The sequence below is a fragment of the Castor canadensis genome, chromosome 10 (genome assembly GCF_047511655.1).
Source record: "Castor canadensis chromosome 10, mCasCan1.hap1v2, whole genome shotgun sequence".
NCBI lineage: Eukaryota > Metazoa > Chordata > Mammalia > Rodentia > Castoridae > Castor > Castor canadensis.
Window position 1 is genome coordinate 59,394,858 of NC_133395.1, and position 15,901 is coordinate 59,410,758.

At 37.8% G+C, this 15,901-nt stretch overlaps 1 protein-coding gene across 1 annotated transcript in view; it reads right to left on the minus strand.

Annotated features, from left to right (window-relative positions):
• Cpb2 (carboxypeptidase B2) overlaps positions 1-15,901 on the minus strand; it is a 42,210-nt gene that overhangs the window by 9,033 nt on the left and 17,276 nt on the right. Inside the window, exons 3-8 of the mRNA XM_020182846.2 lie at positions 14,482-14,606; positions 12,835-12,943; positions 9,478-9,579; positions 7,378-7,482; positions 2,361-2,471; positions 1,118-1,211 (exon numbers count right to left, since the gene is read on the minus strand). Of these exons, the coding sequence (XP_020038435.2) occupies positions 1,118-1,211; positions 2,361-2,471; positions 7,378-7,482; positions 9,478-9,579; positions 12,835-12,943; positions 14,482-14,606 (646 nt within the window). The remainder of the gene's footprint in view (positions 1-1,117; positions 1,212-2,360; positions 2,472-7,377; positions 7,483-9,477; positions 9,580-12,834; positions 12,944-14,481; positions 14,607-15,901) is intronic.

A 15,901-nucleotide genomic window follows, 5' to 3' on the forward strand; every position in this document is an offset into this window, starting at 1 on the left:
CATCCCTTAGCCTGCCTCGCAGTGTTTCTTTCTTTGTCCCTAATTCACAGGGGTAGAGCCCCAGAAAGCCACATCTAGCCATGTGTACCTATTTTCAAAAATACGGATGATATAAGTTCATTGCTCAATTTAGCTTTGTTTTGTAGCTGTTTATTAAATGTGGGATTTTGAAATATAATGTTGGGGGTGAGGAGGAGAAAAGGTGAACACCTACATCTCTGACAGCAGACTGTCTTCAAGTGCCAAATCAATATTCACTGAGTACCATAAGTATTCAAATCAAAGAAATTGCCACTGAGCTTACTTTTATATTATTTTTTACATTTTTGTTATTTTTTAATATTTACTTATGTTTTTTAGGAAATAAACAACCTGTTAAGAAAGTGAATCGTGAAAACAAAAGAAAAACATTTTCAAACACTACAAAAGTACAGATTTATCTGTACAAGTAGTCCTCCTTTAGCCAGGTCTTTGATATGCTAATGATGAACATTATTTATTTATTAAAGCCAGACCCTTGACAGTCACTTCTTTATTCTTCTAACATAATAGAAATTTTTAATTTTGAAGTTAGAAGGGACTTTTAAGAACTAGTCCAACCTTCTACTTTAAAAGATGAGAAAACAAGCAGGACACCAGTGACTCACACTTGTAATCGCAGCTTCCCAGGGAGGCTGAGATTAGGAGGTTTGCAATTTGAAGCCAGCCAGCACCAAAAAGTTTGTGAGAACAATGGAGGGAAGTTTAAAATAGAAGAATAGAGGTCCAGGCTTTCCTGAGCAAAAAACGAGACCAAAAATAGCCAGAGCAAAAAGGGCTGGAGTCTTGGCTCAAGCAATAGAGAACCTGTCTAGCAAGAGTGAAGCCCTAAATTCAACTCCCAGTACTGTTGAAATAAATAAATAAATAAATGATTTTTAAGATGAGCAATCAGCAGGGAGGAAAGATTAAAGCAATTTGCTGACTCAATGTTTACGGCATTACATTTATCTCAGCAATTTATTATTTAGGTTAGTCCCTACTTTAGAGAGAGGCTCCCCGATAAGTAGTTTTAATTCATGGGCTTTTCTCACTGTCTAATGAAGAGACTTTGCTAGAAATCAAGCAAAGAACCTACCACACCAGTGTTTGGAAGCAAAGTTCCTGTTCAGGTCTGTTCCAATGCACAGATTGTTTTTGTGGAGAGAACGGTTCTTTCTCCACATTCGGTTCTAAATAAACAAAACAAGAACAGATAACCAGGGTGGCCATGTTTGTAGCTCCAAGAAAGACATGAACTTAACGCCCAAGAGGCCAGGATTGGGTTTCTCTCCTTTAACGCCAACCCCTTCCATTGCGTCATCCCTTTCACATGCCCCATTTCCATCCAGGCCCCACTTATGTCTACTCAAATTATTTATGAGCCAAACAAAATGGTAGTGTTTGGTGAATGTTGATCTATACAAATAACAAATCACAGTTGGTTCCACTAGACTAATTATTAGCCTTCTTGTTTAGTTTTTCTCTAAATTAATTTCATGTACAGAATCATTTTGAACTCCTTCAAAAGAAAAGCAAAATAGATTTGTGTCTAAATTCAAAATTATGAGGCATGAGTTTTAAAGCTTTTTTTGTGTTGTGTTTATTTTTTAAAGAGCCTATTTTTTTTTGAGATACATTCTGAAATATTTATTAATGAAATGATGATATGGTGTCTGGGATTTGCTTCAAAATAACATGGGCAAGTTAGAAGTGATTGGAGGGTTTAAATGAAGAAGTCTAGTCCTGAGTTGTGTTACAGTTTGGATCTTAAATGTCCCCCCAAAAGCTGATGTATAAAGGCTTGGTAGCTGGTGCTATGGTTGTCAGTGGGATCTCTAGGAGGCAAGACCTAGAGAAAGGAAGAGATGTCATTTTTGGGAATACCCTGAGGGCATTGGGGGATTTTGGGACCCTGGCCCCTCCCTCTCTCTCACTCTGCATCCCAGCCATGAGGTGAGCAGCTTTGCTCCACTGCCATATTCCTACCATGGTGTTCTGCCCCACCATTGGCTCAAAAACAATAGAGCCATTTGGCCATTGACTGAAACCTCTGAAACCATGAGGCCAAATAAATCTGTCCTTCTCGTAAGTTTTTTATCTCAGGTATTTTGTCACACTGACAGAAAGCTAATTAACACAAGTTGATTATAGTTTAGACTGTGTGATGGGTACATAGGAGATTACAATGATATCCACTTTTATGTATGTTTGAAAATTTTCATAATAGACATTCAATTTTTAATAAGACCTTGTGCCAAGATCTAGATTCTATGAGTATTCAACCTCACTATCTTGTAACCCCCACAAGGTCTTATTTTGTTTTCTTTGCTTTCACCTACCTTTTTCCATGTGTAGTCGTAACCATCCACATTAGCCACTGGCATGACATAGAAATCCATGTGCTCCAGAAGATTAACGTGCATCTTCTCTTTCCCATAGAATTGAGTCACCTACAAATTAAGCCAAGTATGTTCAGTAACATCTCATTTTAAGTCTCTTCTGAACTTAGTCTGGTATATTTAAATGTATTTTTTCTTTCTTAAATCATTTGGCATATTTCAATGTGCAGATATAGCTTTCAGGAACAGTATTAATTTCTTAAAAGGACTGAATTTAAGGCACTCTGCTACCAAGAGGAAGTGAATGCCTTACACATGGCACAAATAGTCTCCCCATTTAATTAAGGCAGAAAATTGAACCACATATTCTAAACTTTCCTTCAAAAAACAAAAATATTTCTTTGTTAGAGCCATAAGACTACAAAGATTTAAGAAAACAAAAACTTACACATCAGTCTCTTTTTCAATAATCTGCATTAATCAGAGTTTAAACTGAATTTGTCTTATCCCTTGATCTCATTAGATGGTATTTCTACATTGTCCTTGGAATTATTGTGAAGCTTAATTTTTTGCCAGAATTGAGTGTGTTCCCAGCATCTAGCCATCTGGAAGGCAGCTATGCTCACCGCTATACCATTCATGCACTCTCCATCTAGTTATATAAAAATCTGTGGAGGTTTTTTCCAGGCATTTGCTCTGAGTTTCTAATACACATCATCTGAAATTGGTTCCTCTCTGCATTAGCTTATACTCGATGGAGGGTCACATGATCCAAGAGTCCCCACATCAGTCACCCCAAAGTGACCAATATGCAGGCAGGAGAACCACAAAGACAAGTCCTGCCTGAATAAATCATTTCCCCTAGCACTAAGCTTTGGTTTAAATTTTTCATTTGTGGCAACAGTGATACATTTAATTGTGGATTAATTTATAATTGTTGCATTAAGCTTTGCTCCTAAGTTATTTGTAAACAATGGTTTTCATTAGGGACAAAAGAAAAATATCTTTTAAACCCTATCTGACCTATAACCAAAATTTCACCATTTCTCTCTAAATATTTAAAATACTGTATCCATATTTTCCTATAACAATAGCAATAGTCATATTAAAATTCTTTTCATGGATTATCATTTATAAAACATGAGAGAAATGAAAGAAAAAGTACAAGATGGTTTTTGGGTTTTTTTTTAAAGTCTACTATAAGCCAGAAGCAAAACATTAATGAAAAGAAGCAAAACTTATAGAATGAGAAAAACCATCTTTTCATAGTTGAACAACAGTTAAATATATTTTTATGATACAAATTTGAAAATTTATTTTGGTGTCATTTTCAATAAGAATGCAGCATTTATACTTAGAATATCAGGAGAGCCTATTACTCGCAAAATTATAAAATATGTCATTTTAATCGTTTTGCTTTGTTTTGTTTGCTTTTTGAGACAGGATTTCACTATCCAGTCCAGGCTGGCCTAGAACTCCCTATGTACCCAGGCTTGCTCAAAGTTACGATCCTCCTGCGGAACCCCACCTTCATGTGTGGCCTCATTTGCAATCCCAAGGAACATAGTGGCTATTTTTCTTTAACAGCTTTATTGAGATGTGATTGACATACTGAGGTAGGATAGATCAGAGAAAATGAGGCATGAGGAACAGGAGCCAGGACTTCATAAACTGTATTAATGAAGAGCTTGATTAAAAGCACACAGGCAGTATCTTCTTAAACTTTACACTCCTCACTACCCTGCAGCATATACTTAAAAAAAAAAAAGTAGCAACTCTCTCCTTTTGACCTTGAATGCTTGCCCAAATGATGATCACACTCTGGGAACTGAGCAAGAATATCTTTTTTTTTTTTTGGTAGCATTGGGGTTTGAACTCAGAGCCTCACACTTGCTAGGCGGGTGCTCTACCACTTGAGCCACTCCACCAGCCCAGGAATATCTTAAAGACACTTACCCTGGGGAAAAACATTTGGTAAAATGACTCCTTTGTGCAACAAAGTGTTTGCAAAGAAGGAAAACAGTATCTTAAGGAAGGACACCTGTCTTAAAGTGAGTATCTGACAAAATACATCCTTTTTTAAAAGGGATGCTCAGACATGTATGTCACAATGACCCAAATTTAGTAAACCGACCACACTTGGTATGTCCAGGCCCAACTGGTAATGTCAAAAACATTGAAAAATTAATTGAATAATTAATTGAATAAACCATGTGTCCAAACAAAGGGGAACACTCATCCTAAGGTGAATTTAAGCCATACCCCCAACTCACTTTTTCACCATAAGTACCCTTGATGTTAGAGCACTCAGGACACCTGCCAACAGATGTGCCCCACTCATGTCTCAGTTGTGTACTATCCTTTGCTTTCCTTTGCTTTATTTACTAAAGAACTTTCTTGGTCTCTATCTCAATGCATCCTAAAATCCTTTCTTGTAACAGCATCATGAACTCAGAACAAAAGAACCAAGTTGAGGTCTCCTTCCTTTTGGACATCTTCCTGCAGCCTCACTGGTTGCAGTAACTGTACCAGAAAATTCAGTTTTTAAAGTATGAAATTTGGTGGTTTTCAGTACACTTATGAAGTTGTGCCATTATCACCACAATCTCATTTCAGAACATTTTCATCACCTTCTCCCAAGCCTCCATGACCATAAGGAGTCACTCCACATTCACCTCTGCCCCACAACCCCCAGCCTCTGTCTGTCTTTCTGTCTCTATGGATTTGCCTATTCTAGACATTCATAGAAATAGAATCATAAAATGTGTAGCTTTTCGTGCATGGTTTCTTCCACTTAATATAATGTTTCCAAGATTCATCTGTGCTGTAGCATGAATCAGTATTTTATTCCTTTTCAATGCTAAAGGATATTTCATTGTGTAGATACACAATTTTGTTTGTCTACTTATAAATTGATAGACTTTCCCCAATATTTGACAACTATGAATAATGTCACTATAAGTGTTTGTAAACTTATGTCTATGTTCAATTGCCTTGGGTATATAACTAGGAGCAGAATTTCTGGATCATATGGTAACTCTACATATAACCTTCTGAGGAACTTCCAAATTATTCTCCAAAGTGGTTGTACCATTTTATAATCACAATGGCAATGAATAAGCATTCCAATGTTCCACATCTTATTATTATATAATCACTTATTATTGTCTGTATTTTTATTTTAGCCATCCTGGTGGGTTTGAAGTGGTATTTCATTTGGCTTTGATTTGCATTTTCCTAATGAACAACGATATTGAGCATATTTCCATGCACCATTTCAATGGCCATTTGTGTATCTTCTTTGAAAAACAGTCTTTTCAGGTCCTTTGCCCATTTTAAATTGGGTTATCTACCTTTTTATTGCTAATTTGGAAGAGTTCTTTTTATATTTTGAATGCCTTTTATCGTATATTTAATTAGTTAAAAAAATTCTCCCATTCTGGGTGCAGTCTTATTTTCTTAATGGTGTCCTTTGAAAAACACAAAAGTTTTTAATTTCTGTGAAGTTTCAATAACTCATTATCTCTTTTTTTCTTTGTTGGCTTGTGTCTGGGGTCATATCTAATAAGTTATTATTTACCCAAGGTGATAATGATTAATTATTCCTCATCCATGCAAACATTTTAAAAGCTAAACATTTTATTTTTTTTCCTTCTCTAGTGGTTTTAACCATTATGAGAGTCAGCTGAGGCAGGCCAGTATGGAAATTCTTAAATGTCCATAGAACAGAACTTAGTGATTACATTGACTTGGGCCACAAAAATCTGCCTTACAGTGTTGGGGCAAAATACTCTACTATAAGATCCTTGAACTGTATTTTCTTCCCCATTGTATTTCCAGGATCTAAGAGGCAACTTATAAATATTTGTGGAATAAGTAATTTAATCTTAGGAACAGTCAGCAAGGGGATAGGGTAGAGGGTAAGATATATAACAGGAGGGAAAGGGTATGAGGTGCAGAAGGACAGCCATTAGGAACAGTATGAGTTATTGGAGTTTCTGGACCTTTTCAGACTCAGTGATAGGTGAAAAATAAGTGTTCTTTTTGTCTTGCTTGCACATTGCACTCTCCACTAACGGTGGCTCCCTTCATTAACACTACCCAGCTTGGGTAGTCTTCAAGATTATCATAGGCCGGTGGCTGTGCAAGGGTCTGGTCAATTGGAACCAATTTCATTTGGTCAGGGTGGTACCAATAGTGGTTGGAAACTTTTCAGTGGGCTCAGTGACACTGCAGCTGCCATTGGTGGGAAGGAAGGTGGAAAGGCAAGCGAAGGTGGGTAAGGATATTGCATTTGTCAAAAGCCAGTGGAGGCAGGGATAGTTTTACTACTTATGTACTTCATTTGATAAGAGGAATCTGAATGCCAAGTTCTTAATTTCCTAGCTCATTTATGTTGTATTATTGTTTATCTGGACTGTGATAACCATTATCTGAAGGACCCATTTCTTGAGTTACTTTTCCAGTGGCATGACTATATAAATCAGTATAGATGACATGTTTCCCATTTTATAGGAGTTGAAGCAGATTTGTACTGTTTTCATTCATTATGGAGGTTTATAGTCATTCTATTTTTTTATTATTATGGCACACTATTTGTCTTACAAATGGCTTTTTTGATGTCAATCCCTGTTTCAGGGACAAAGCCCTTTATTAAGACATATGGAAAAGCATTATCTTCTCTGTAAGGGTACACTTCATTTTCAGTGCCCAAGGGCAGAATGTGGCAAAAGATGTCTAGCTGATGCAAATAATAATAATAATAACAATAATAATAATAATAAACACATTAGGACCAAGCTTAGGTAATTGCCTCAGACATTTCTGCTATGTAGTAAATATATTATAATCAGCATACTATTTCTTAATTGCCTTCCTGTGTGAACATTGTAGCTTCCCAAGCCTCTCTTCCAGATCTTGAGTCAAGAATCTATTTTAATTGTAGTCCAGTTGATTTTGATGTCGATGATCTCAGCTCTCATCTTGAGAACTGGTCTAGCGGAATGTGAATACTTACATAACCTATGAACCACAAGCAGAAAGCAGGAGAGATCCATTCTCTGGCATGGATTCCACAGTCAATCCACATGGCATTTTTGCCTGCTTGTTCTTTTCCAGAAACCTGCTCAAAGAAAGTCCAAAAGTACCAACACAAAATGTCTCAGGATAACTTTTATCTATATGGCACCTACATTTAATCCTTTTGATAAATCCACATTATACACATCGTTCTCTGTATTCCTTTGAGAATTCTCAAAGGAAATTTCTATGCTGGTGAGAATAGAGACACTAGTTTAGGTTACAATGCTGGTGTGAGTTGGGACTGAGGCCTGGGCTCTTGACTTAAAGCTCTTTTTATCTAACTACCCTCCCCCTCAACACCACCATTAATTACCTAGCCAGAGAGCTCTATACACACCTCAGTTAGAGGTAAATGGTTGGTTGCATGCTGGGTGGGCAGCCTTCCACAGGAAGAGAGGAGACACATCGGGCACAGAAATTCCCTCACCATTTTCCCCAGAATGAACATTCTTCATATGCACACTATTTCCCTACTTCACACAAAAGGAAAAATACAGTCAGGCTCTGGTGCCTCATGCCTGGATTCCTAACTACTTGGGAGACTGAGACAGGGAGGATAGAGGTTTGAGGCCAGTCCAAGCAAATAGTTTGTGAGAACCCATCTCCAAAATAGCCAGAGCAAAATGGACTGAAGATATGGATCAAGCAGTAGAGTGCCTGCTTTGAGTTCAAACCCCAGCCTTACCCCCAACCCCCCAAAAAAAGATGAACACAAACAGATGCCATCAGATTAAGGGACAGAGGCTTTGTTCTGATTCACAGTATAGCAGGCCAGTTTAAGGTGCTAACTCTTTGGAATAGGAATTCTTAGCCTTTTTTCAATCATGGCTTTTGATGTCTTTAGATGAATTCTCAGGAATACCTCCAAATTGATCATAATTTATTTGATTTTAAAAATTAGGTACAACACAATTTTAGGATATGGAGGGAAGGGAGAAATATGTAGAGTTGCCATTTACACCACTCTCAGAGTTTTTTTCCCACTAATCTGGAGCTAGCAACAAGAAAGTAAGGAAGAAAGTCAAATGGCTAATGGTCAAATTGATTGCCAAAGAGACCTAGATAATTCAATCTGCTTAATGTCAAGAAAATCCTGTCTTCTAGATTAGGTGTTTGACATGATCTTTTTAACTGCCAGCTTGGACATTGGCAATATGGAGGAATCCCAGAAACTCACATTATGTTTATCCTTGGTGAAGCAAGACTAGGACTTAAAGCGTCCAGAATGCGTGGTTTCCCAATATGTACATTCAGGTTTCAGACACACAAGTTCTAAGAAGTATGTACTTACCTATCCTTCCATTGGGTTGATTGTTCACTGCTTAAGCTTACACTGAGCCAGGAGCTGGTGGCTCACACCTGTAATCCTAGCTACTCAGGAGACAGATCTGGAGGATCATGGTTCAAAGCCAGCCTGGGCAAATAGTTTGTGAGACTCTATCTTGAAAAAAACCATCACAAAAAGGGACTGGTGGAGTTGCTCAAGCCATAATAGTGCCTGCCTAGCAAGCATGAGGCCCTAAGTTCAAACCCCAGTGCTGCTAAAAACAAAAAAAAGTTTACACTGATGTTTGTCCAATAAGATCTTTCTCTCTCTCTCTCTCTCTCTCTCTCTCTCTCTCTCTCTCTCTCTCTCTCACTAAGTCAATCAATCTGAGGTGGTAGTGGTGTAAATAAAACAAGGACTTGAAAAATAATTCAGATCACGTCCTTCATTTTATGAATGTGCTTGCTGAGGTACATGCAAAGTTAAATAGCTTATGTAACATCACACAAACACAGACAGAGCTGAGTTTAGAATTGAGACAGTGTCTTGTTATGTAACCCAGGCTGGCCTCAACCTCCTTAAACTCTAAATCCTGCCTTAGCCTCCCAAGTGCTGGGATTACAGAAGTGTACCACCATACCTGGCTAGAATTGGGGTTTCTACTCCTACTTATCCCTTCATTATTAAAGGAAAAATCCATAATCAGCTGGATAACAGTTGGAGAATTAACTATTCCCTCCCTTTCAAATTGAAAGCTCAGTGACATACCTTTAAAACATAAAGTGGGTTCTTCTCATATGAGGAGCCGATGTGGATTTTTTTAAGCATACCAGGATATCTCTCAGTTATAACGTCTATCCAAGAATAGATCTATCCAAAGGGAGAGTGGAGGTTAGTCACAGGGCAAGTTCAAAGGATTTCCTTGACCAAAGAAAGCAGACAACTCCCTCAAAGAAAGATTATTCCCCTAAAACCTTTCTTTGTTCAAACCCCAGTGCTGAACAAAGATGAAACAAAGAACTAAAACACTTGGCATAGGGTGTTTCTTCTGCTGTTCAGGAAAATTAATAAAATTAAAATTCTGGAAAGTACCAAGGTTAAGAAAAAAGAAGAAAGTGGGGAAAAACTAAGAAACATAACAAAGAAAGAAAGGTTGTTCTTTAACGTATGATCCCTGAAAGTTATTTTTATTTTGTTAAGTAAATATTTCTTGTGGCACTGGGAAGTGAACCCAGAGCCGTCTACGTACTAGGCAAATGCTCTACCATTGAGCTATATCACCAGCATTTGGTTTTTTGAGACAGGGTCTCACTATACAGCTCAGGCTGGCCTGGGACGCATGATTGTTCTGCCTCCACCTCCCAAGTAAAAATCTGTACACACATAACGAGATTGGTGGAATGACATGAGGGCAATCTGGAAAACCAAACTCTACCCTGAGAAATAGTTTCATTCTGGATCTCTCTTCTGAGTAGAAGTCCAGCAGAATTTGAGGCACTATCAAGATGAAAAAAAGGTAAATTCTGGGACTGACTTTGTTAGCACCCTCTTCAAAGCAGGCAGTGAACCTGGTTTGGGATAGCTGGGATTGAACTTGATCTTGTTTTAAGGTAGACCAGTAGTTAAACTCTGAAATCTTCTGAAATGGGGAAAAATTAGCACTTGGTTTTATCTCTGGGAACATTCCTGGAGATGGTTTTAGACAGCAGCCCTAGCTAATGCGAACAGAAGCACCACTGACCCTGGGTTCCCTTAGAACAGAGTAACTAGCGTGAGTGGCACATGTGAGTGGTTGTCCAGGCTGAGGATGAAGAGACTCCTGGAAGGTCCACCTGCCACCTGTCAGTGTCTGGTGTGTCAGAAACTTAACCACCAGGGATGTCTTCACTGGAATTCCACTTATGTTAGTCACCAAGGTATGAAAACGTCCGAAAAAACTACTACATGATTTTTTTTTTATTATAACTTTGATGATCTATCAGATTTCCTCCAGCAGGGGAGGCTGTGTTGTATGAAGACAGCTTTATTGACTGATTTACCTCATTTCACAATCTAAACTGGGATAATGAAGGGAACATCTTTCATTTCTCTTGAAAAGTCTTTTTGGTCATTTTTTTCTCACTCATGGATCACTTAAGATTTCTTGATGTGAGTTAGTGACAAAAGGACCCTCCTGCTCACAGGCCATCTTGTAGGGATGGCATGGAGAGATTACCATCAGATGAAGGAAGAATTTAGAGGAATTTCCTGAGCTCAAGATCTCCATGATCCCCAGGAATCTTTTAGAAAGGATGAGGAGTGGAGTGTGGGGAGGGGAGAAGTCCAAAATAACTTCCAGAATATGAGGGTGATGGATTGAATTATATCTCTACAAATTCATATGCTGAAGCCCTATTCCTCAGTACCTTGGAATGTGACTGTTATTTGGAGATAGGTAATTAAACTAAAATGAGGTACTTAGGATGGCCACTAAAATCCTTATTTCCTGGCATCCTTACAAGAAGAGGAAATTGGTATTGATGGAGGCACCAGGAATGTAAATACATAGAGAAAAGTCCACCTAAGGACACAGGGAGGAAGCCGCCATCTACAAACCAAGTAGAGAGGCCTCAGAAGCAACCAAACCTGGCAATATCTTGATCTTGGACTTCTAGCTTCTAGAACTGTAGGCAAATAAATTTCTACTGTTTAAACTACACTACATGGTCTGTGGTATTTTGTTAGGGACTCTCTAACAAATGAATACATTTATATTCTTAAGTTTTCTTACTATGTCATTCCAATTCTTTCTTGGGGATATGATAAGAAAACAACTTTTTTAAACGTAACATTAAAATATATTTTGAAAAATATTCAAAAATACTTTTAAGAAATTCCCCTTTCCCTATCAAACAACATCACATGATATATTCATCTCTGCATTTTGCAAATCACACTTTTGTAGCCTCTCTGCAGCAAGTTTGTTACACGTTGCCAGTGATGGATGCTGGAGGGAAGTGGCCCTGTACGGAACAGATATAAGGTAGGAGAGACAAAGGAGCAAGGTACAATTTTAAGGCCTCCATCAATCAGCTAGGCACACAGATTCCAGAGGCAGACTGAGTTCTGATTTCACAGAGTGAAAACCAGATACTCTTAAACACTAAATTTAAAATCAGTTCTCATTACCTAAGTCTTAGATGTCTTAAAAATATGAAGGTGGTCCCTAAGAGAGTCTAGGCACCAAGTCAAAGATAATAAAAATTTTAAAGCCTGTATTAGCAGCATACTCCTAGAAAAGAACAAAATTCATCAAGTTGTTTTAATTACTTGGAGAATACTGTAGTACAGAGAAAAGTCCTGAGGAATTTACCCTTCAACAAACAAATATGGGGAAATGACTCTTCACTTATTTATTTATTTATTTATTATTACTCATGTATTTACATGTTCATACATTGTTTGGGTCATCTGAGGGAAATGACTTTTCATGTGCCATGAGAAATCTTATTGAGGAAACTTAACACTAGCAACATGCTCAGATCCCCTCTAGAAAACCTGGAACTTTCTAATACTAATAGAAAAAAATCCAATTTCTTAAGGATTTAATAACAATAACAGACATTATTATTACTATTATTATTATTACTGTGTTAGTTTAAAAGTTTCCTCCTCAAGGGAATAAAATGCATTAACTTATAGTACATTAGATAAAAGTGAATATAGTGTTTTAACTCAGTGGTGAGGTCATCTGGAGATCATTCAGTAAGAGTAAAATTGAAGTAATGGTCCAAAGAGACAGAATTGATTGAACTGATGATTTTTTTTTGTAGCAGTTTTAATTAAATTGTCCTATTCCTTATTTTCTGTTCTCTACTATGCAGTACTATTTCTAGAAGCTGAAGTACTCACAACTTGGGCAAGCATCCTGTCTAGAGGCCATTTGCCAAATGTGGCATAACCTTCCCAGGTATGATATCTACATCAGGATGAATTACCATCCTATTAACAACCTAAGTCTGATTTTTTTTTACTCATAAATGGGGTCATTTACCCCATTAATGATCCTTTGATAATTTTTCATGGTTGAAATGGCAATGCTGGTTAAATGAAAAGAGTAACTTTGAAGAGCAGGGTGCAACTTACTTCATTTAGTGAGTGATACTGTTCATAGTATGACGAGGAGGCCCGAGGACTGACTGTGTCATTGGAAGTCTGCTGTCGAATAAGATCTTCCACATCTCCCATCAGGACACTAGGTGAGGAAACAGAGCCCAAAAGGCCCAGTCCAGGTACAGCCAGTGAGAATGAGGAAAAATCACTCATAGAGCTAATGAGTGGTTTGCCAGGGTAAAACACCACCACTGCACCCTGTGAGAAGCTGAACTCACAAACCCTTCCAGCAGAGCCGAGTGGGCACTAGAAAGAAGGAATGGTTTCAGGACTGCCAGACCTCACCCTTCCCCACCCATTTCTTCATCGTGATTCTTCAGTGTGCTTTACATGAACACAGAGTTTGAGGGATACCCTGCTTCAATTCTGAGCAATAGCTCATTATTCCGTATCCAGAGTTAAGGATCCAGGAGAAGCAGAAAACCTTTTCACCTTGCTTTTCATTGACTTACACCAGGTGTTCTGAGGAATGAAGGATAATCAAATCGCTTGAGAAATAGAAGTACAGGAAAAAAAAGAAGACACAGGACAGTCATCTTTCTTAGTCTATTAACTAGGTGTGTACTTTCATTGAATTAAGACATCAGCATCACCTGGATGAACAATAGAAAATAAGCTATTACATTAACAATAGTTTCTCAATTTAGGTCAATGGAAAACAGCCAAGTCTTTGATATCAGAAAGATTTGAACTTGACTTCTAGCTTTACCATGCTTCAGCTGGTTGATGGTGAGAAATTTCTTTATAATGTAAGATTTTTTTTTTTCATCTGCCTATTAAAGACAGTATCTACCTTACAGGGTTCAATAAGTGTAGATTGCCCCAGAAGTTCCTGGAAAACAGTATACACCTATAGTATACTAATAATTATTATTCCAGCTTATTATTCAGAGGCTGCCCATTGGTTTATAGAAGAGAGGACAGTTTCAACAAGGGTGCAAGGGGAGCAGGAGGGTACTGGTAGTTAGACAGTGGGTAGGAAGAGGAGATGGTGGCCAGGAGAAGCCAAAAGAAAGAGGGTGTGGACTCTGAACAGAAATCACACCTGATACACTTTTTAAAAACTTGTAAAATCATTTATTCTGTATGGTAGGTGCTATTTTATCTTTAATTTATAAAATGGAGACACAGAGAGATAAATAGTCCCTACAAGGCCACACAGGTAGAAAAGTGGCAATGCAGGACTCCATCCTAGGCTCTCTGCAGAGTCACAGCACCTAGCATCCTTTTAGTTTTGGAGCAGGTCTTCAGAATGTTCACTGATTTTGTGAAGAAAGAATCAGCAAGAGCTAAATCCCCCTCAATGGTAGCCTTTTCAAGGGACAGTGCAAAGTCTACCGTGAAGAGTGAGAATTTCTTCCCTTATCTGAGTATATAGTAGTCACAGAAAGAGGAATAATGAGAGACTGCAGATCGCTGAGTCTAACCTGCGTTTCAGATAAAGAACTGAAGTTAGAGGTTAACCCACTTGTCACAGAGCTGAGTATGTCACCAGTCCATTGCAGAGACTTCCATGTAGCCATGTTTAATATTATTTATTTTTCCAGGAAGCAATTATGCCACTTCCTAATCAATGCATATCATAAAAGATACTCAACAAACATAGCTAATGATGCCTACCTGAATGGAATTCTGCTCACATTTAAGTGGTCTTTCACATTGCTTACATCAGATGCATTCACAAAAAAATGGACTTCTTTCTTCTTTTCAATAAATTCAGCTGTTACTGGCTGCCAGAGAACAATCTACAATTTCAAGGGGAAAATTTGATAAAATAAAAACACAGTTGTTTCCTTCGTTCTCATCTATAGCTAAAGGCATAAAATTCATGTCTACAAAATGGACATGAAGAGGACACTTCTTGGTTACAGATCCCCATCATATATGAGGTAATAAAAACATTCATTTTGCAGGGAGTTATTTTAAAATTCTGTGTAACTCTTGTTGCTAAAGAGGGCCTGGACCACACAGGATAATAAATATTTGATGAGACAATGAATATGTCTAGGACTCAACTATAAAACTAGATTGTGTATGTTAGATGGTTAAAAGAAATATGAAATTTTGTCTAGAAACTAGTTGATTAAACACTGATTTTATTTAGTAAAATTTCATGTGCTTGGTATTATCAACTCAGCATTCCTTTTCTTTAATATAATTATAGCCTTTGGACAATACTTTTCAATAATACTTACATTTTTCCATTTTTATGGTACTTTTCCAAAGCACTTGCACACTGTTCCTGTGATCATTATAATAGCACTTTGATATTAACCAGGAAGATATTGTTATTTTCATTGTTCAGATGAAGAATTAAGCTATTTTGTCTAAAATCATCCACCAACTAGCACAACAAGAAATAAAATTCTAAATCTCTGATGCTTCTTCTAGTGGTATTTCCTCTTTATCCTGATGAGGTGGCTTTGAAAGTCCACCATTTAGCTCTTCTGCTAACAGGAGCACAGGTGACTGGTGTATCCAGTGATTGCCTCTGGTGATACATGGAAGGTTGAGGCCATGTTGGCCAGGGCTGCAGCCAGCACTGATTAAGCTGTGTTCATGTAGGTTCAGTCCTCCTGGTATGGGGCTCTCATCACAAGTGATTTGGCTAAAAGACCCACCACTGCCCAAGCCCAGACTTTGTTGGAAATGCAGTCTGAGATCCTTCATGCAAGATCCTCCTTCCTGCAGAATGTCACACTGTATTATGCTCCCAAGGTGACCCCGCCACCTCCAGCCCCCTCCTTTTTATCCCTAGCAAATATTCTCCTTATTGCTTGTACCTCTCATCTAGTCTGACCTCTGTTTCTCAGAGGACAATAAGAGCCATCAATTTTCTACCATGATTTTTCTGACTCTTGTCAAGTTTTTACACCTTAGACATTTTGGGATGATGGTCCCAGGCATGAAAATTTTAATAAATGCTCCCTGTGGATTTGGTGCTTTAATTCTTAACAGTGGTTGAGAATCACTGTTTTTTAAGCACAATGTTATTGAACTTTGTTACTGGAGCAGCTTCATAAGAATATATTTTTGACCT